General features: G+C 51.1%; 1 protein-coding gene across 1 annotated transcript; it reads right to left on the reverse strand.

The window, feature by feature from the left end:
* Positions 1-265: 265 nt before the first annotated feature.
* Positions 266-4,006, reverse strand: Pmar_PMAR008020 (interferon-induced guanylate-binding protein, putative; the record flags this gene model as incomplete). The annotated part of the gene is made up of 21 exons (XM_002782856.1): positions 266-419; positions 471-613; positions 877-1,006; positions 1,079-1,246; positions 1,298-1,395; positions 1,443-1,509; positions 1,551-1,621; positions 1,664-1,757; positions 1,803-1,867; positions 1,919-2,051; positions 2,093-2,165; positions 2,278-2,392; positions 2,488-2,572; positions 2,620-2,731; positions 2,947-2,987; positions 3,039-3,137; positions 3,185-3,335; positions 3,382-3,490; positions 3,539-3,651; positions 3,706-3,847; positions 3,897-4,006. Coding segments are annotated over 21 exons (2,273 nt in total), but the record flags the coding sequence as incomplete, so codon positions are not given.

Here is a 4,006-nt window from a genome sequence, read left to right on the forward strand (position 1 = left end):
ACTCCTTTTCATACCAGCTATCGAACACCGCCTGTCGCATCGATATTGGCATCTTCACACTTGCCTGAATGGCTAGCTCCAACTAGAACAACAGCCCGAAGATCGCCCACCTTGGTGTCGAAACACTCGTCCAAGTTTGACTTCACCCGCGCAGCGTGAGCGCTCGGCCACAACATGAACAGACACATCCACCCTTGGGGACAGGACTCTTTAATGTATCTAACAGCACCACCATGATGAACAACTTACGAACGAAAAGTTCTATCTACTTCTGGTTCATTTCCAAAGCACATGCCGTGGCATCATCCGAATGAACCTTCCACAGCTCGATGTTCTTCTTCCGCAACCTGTCCCACTCAGCCCCCATGTTGCGGTCCAACTGCGAACGGAAGTCCTTATATGCGGCAGAGTCGGCGACCCTACAAACGAATACAAACAACTCCGTGCAGAGACGCCAGCCTATGAAATACGTTTCCTCATCACTGTCGAATCTGTCCAACACATCCTGAGTGATAGCCGTGTGCTCCCTTCTAAGAACAGCTTCATCAGCCGGCAACGCAGTCATCTCGAGCTTCCTCTTCTCAGCTCTGTATTCTCCCATCAGAATCTCTACCTAGGAACAACAAATAGGACGGCGATGCGATACAGTAGCAAATGAACTCGGAATAATATGACGGCAGAAGGCCCACATTAACTCTCTACTACGCCCGAGCCAGGATATCACTGCTTCAACCATCCCAGTCTGGAATTTCCAGACAATTCAAGCTCAGCATGCATTGTAACAGCAATCATCATCGATTCGATAGGCATCCATATGAAAGATCAGACGGTCCATAGAAGCCCAAGCCATTACGGTGAACCATCCCGCTAAACTACCTCTTGCCTCAAGTGTTCAGCGAGCCGTACTGCATGTCTAGACGTACAAGTATCGATACGATCCTTAACCTCCTGTATCAACAGAGCCTTATTCGAACGGAACTCAGGCTGGGAGGCAATCCAAGGATACCTAATCAGCCTTTGCCCGAGAAACCACCACCGGAATATGCCGCCGCAAATATTCCTGCTACGCTCCGCCTACTCTCTAGTGCATTTCTTGGTGAACGAGTCGGTGGTCTCAGCCATAACACCCTTGGCCCAATCCTGCAGCACCGCATCTCCGACCAACTTGGTATTGGCCTCGTCAACAGCGGCGTCACAGGCGTTAATACTTGACTCCAGAGCCACTCGGATCAAATTCGAGATCGCCCTGAGCACGCTCGCCAGTCGGCCACGTAATGCCCAGAATTGATAGTACTACCTGTCGTTCTCGTACTTGAAACGGACCAACAGTGCATCCGCACTTTTCATCAACTCTTGGATCGGATCCTCCTCAAACTTCGGCAGCTGACCGACCATCTGAAAAGCCATGCCAAGGCCAACTTGCACGAGCCCTCCCAACCCACCCAGTCGCTGGAGAGTAACCTCTTCTGTGGGGGCTGCTGTTCGTACTCCTTCAAAATCTCCTTGTACCTGAGCCTCTACTTCAGCGATTCCCACAGCACTGCTCGTACTTGGCAACCTCGACACTAGTCGCCTCTTTGCCAGTCTGCTCCAGAGAGTCCGGCTCGCATGGCAGCGACACCTGAACATACGCTATAGAAATCCTCCATCACCCGCGTACTACATTGAAGAGCTTCTGCTCTATGTCCGATATCAGATCGGATCGAATTCGCGTGACGTAATTCTGAACTTGTTCCAACCACAAGGCGTGCGCTTTCCTGAGACATTATATGAATCGCCCCTCGAGAGAGTCTCAGCCTAACCTCTGCGAGGTGCGCATTTTCGTTTCGAGATCTCCATTTCGTGTCGGAAGGCCAAAATCAGCAACCTATGGTCCAGTCACTCCGCCAAAGCGCGCGCCCGATAGCTAAGACCGTACCAAGTTGGTGTAAAATTCAACTGCCTTATCCCGAGCATCCCTCGAGGCCCTGTCGAAGTCAGCAGCCGTCACAGCCTCCCCTGTAGGACGAGGAGATACACCCTCACTCAGTGTTGTCTCGAACAAGTCATATCTGCCGATGATAATTCCCTCAACCCACTTGATAGCTATTACGAGTCCTTCAGCGACACTTCTCCAACCTGAGCTCTCCATGAAGCCCAGAGAGACGGTAACTCAGGGAAAAAACCTACACCGTGGAAGTTTCTCAACCATCCGGAATATACACTATAGGAGTATGCGCCCTCCATATGAGGCCCCTACTACCCCAGTCTTATACCTATAGTCGACGACGCTATTACCTTTCTGCAAGGCCTTCACAATGAAGTTCAACGCACTTGCGAACCCCTCAGCAGTCATCATACCATCCTCAGGAGAAGAGAGAACGTCGTCCTCGGATGATCCATCGTAGAGCTCCTACACACATATATACCAAACCGTGCCCTCATTCAAAATTTCTCAACGATGAGATATGTGAAATGAGGAATATGCAGTATGCTCCTGCAACCCACCTTAGATCGAACCGTTGTGAAGAGTTCTCCACGCAGGGCTGTGACCTCATTACGGAACTCGTCAGTGAGCTCAAGCCAGCTGAGTCTGACAGAGAGGCTTCCCAACACCACTGCGGCAGGTACTGTCCTTACTGGCTGAGATCCTTCAACTGCGACTTGCTAGTAGCTGGTAAGAAGAGTGTGTGGACAGTGAGGGAGGGGAAAAGGCGCGCTAGATAGGCACGGTCCGACTCCTCGTACGAATCTGAACGAACATCCCATGACGTAATTCCCTAATGGGAAATTCCCATCGAGACTTTACAGATGCCCCACATGCTGCTATCGACAGAAAAAGCCCCCAGGGTGAGCTATTCGTAGGATTTCGATCGTACAGGCGAAGAGTCATTCTGTCATATACCAGATAAGTAGTCCCCACTAGGAATGGGCTCATGACGCTGGAGAGCTACCACCCCGTATTACCATCAGAGTCATCGAAGCGCTTGCTATCCTCGGTCAAGTACCTGCCAAAGACGTTGATAACCCTATAAGGCTTTCCACTCAGCTCCTATTACGATTTGAGCCACTCCGTCGCGATCGCCGACTCATTAGCCACGGCTGAGGCCCCACCACCTTGTGATGCGGCCATGTCCTGTACAAAGTCTTCAACCACCCTATAGGGGAAGGGTCATTACGGCTCAACAGTAAATATGGGTTGTACCAAGTAAGAGGAGGAAAGCTCTTCGCAGATAGGAATACTGGAATATCACCCGACGCCTCAGCGATGCTCTCAACCCCTTCCTCCTCTGCTGCTGCTACCGACGGCGCCAAAGAACGCACTCGGAAGAGTTGAGCTCGACGAGCCAACATTTCTACAATGATGATAACTTTACTGGAAACGTTTCTATCTTGGCCTACCTAGAAGATTCACCGCTTGTTGATCGATGACCTTAACCGTGTTGTAGACTAGGTGACTGCCTAGGAGGGTGGCGACTGTGAAAATCTTAGCATCGTAGGTCTCAGTGACCTACGCACAGACATCCATCCTCAAAAGGGGTCCATGAATCGGCACTACCTGAGGTCCGAAGAACCCTTCAGAATCCATAAGCCATATCTCCGATCCATCCGGTGCACTGAGGTCGGTACGGCACATCCAAATTCCTAGGGTCTGCGGGGAGGTCTTAGGACCTGATCAAGGACCAGGGACTAACGAGAGGGTTCATAGGGATCGTATAGAATTACCAACGGAGAACGTGGACGGCTTCTGGAGGAGGGAATTCAAGAGAAAGCTCTTGCCAGAATGGTAGGGGCCAACGACCGATATCACGGAAATAGGACGACGTTGTGATGCGGATCGTAGGAGGTTAATCGACTCAGGAACAACCTATGAGAGTGAGACCACCTCGTGAGTGTGGCAGGAGGTCGCCTCCTACTTGCAGGTTATTGTGGTCCTTAGAAGGCTTTACCACTTGAACAGGAACAAAGAAAGGGAATTTGTCCGACTTGGGCTCCCCACGTGTATCTTGCCTCTCGGCAACGCCGC

This window comes from Perkinsus marinus (assembly GCF_000006405.1).
Source record: "Perkinsus marinus ATCC 50983 genomic scaffold scf_1104296937958, whole genome shotgun sequence".
Lineage (NCBI taxonomy): Eukaryota > Perkinsozoa > Perkinsida > Perkinsidae > Perkinsus > Perkinsus marinus.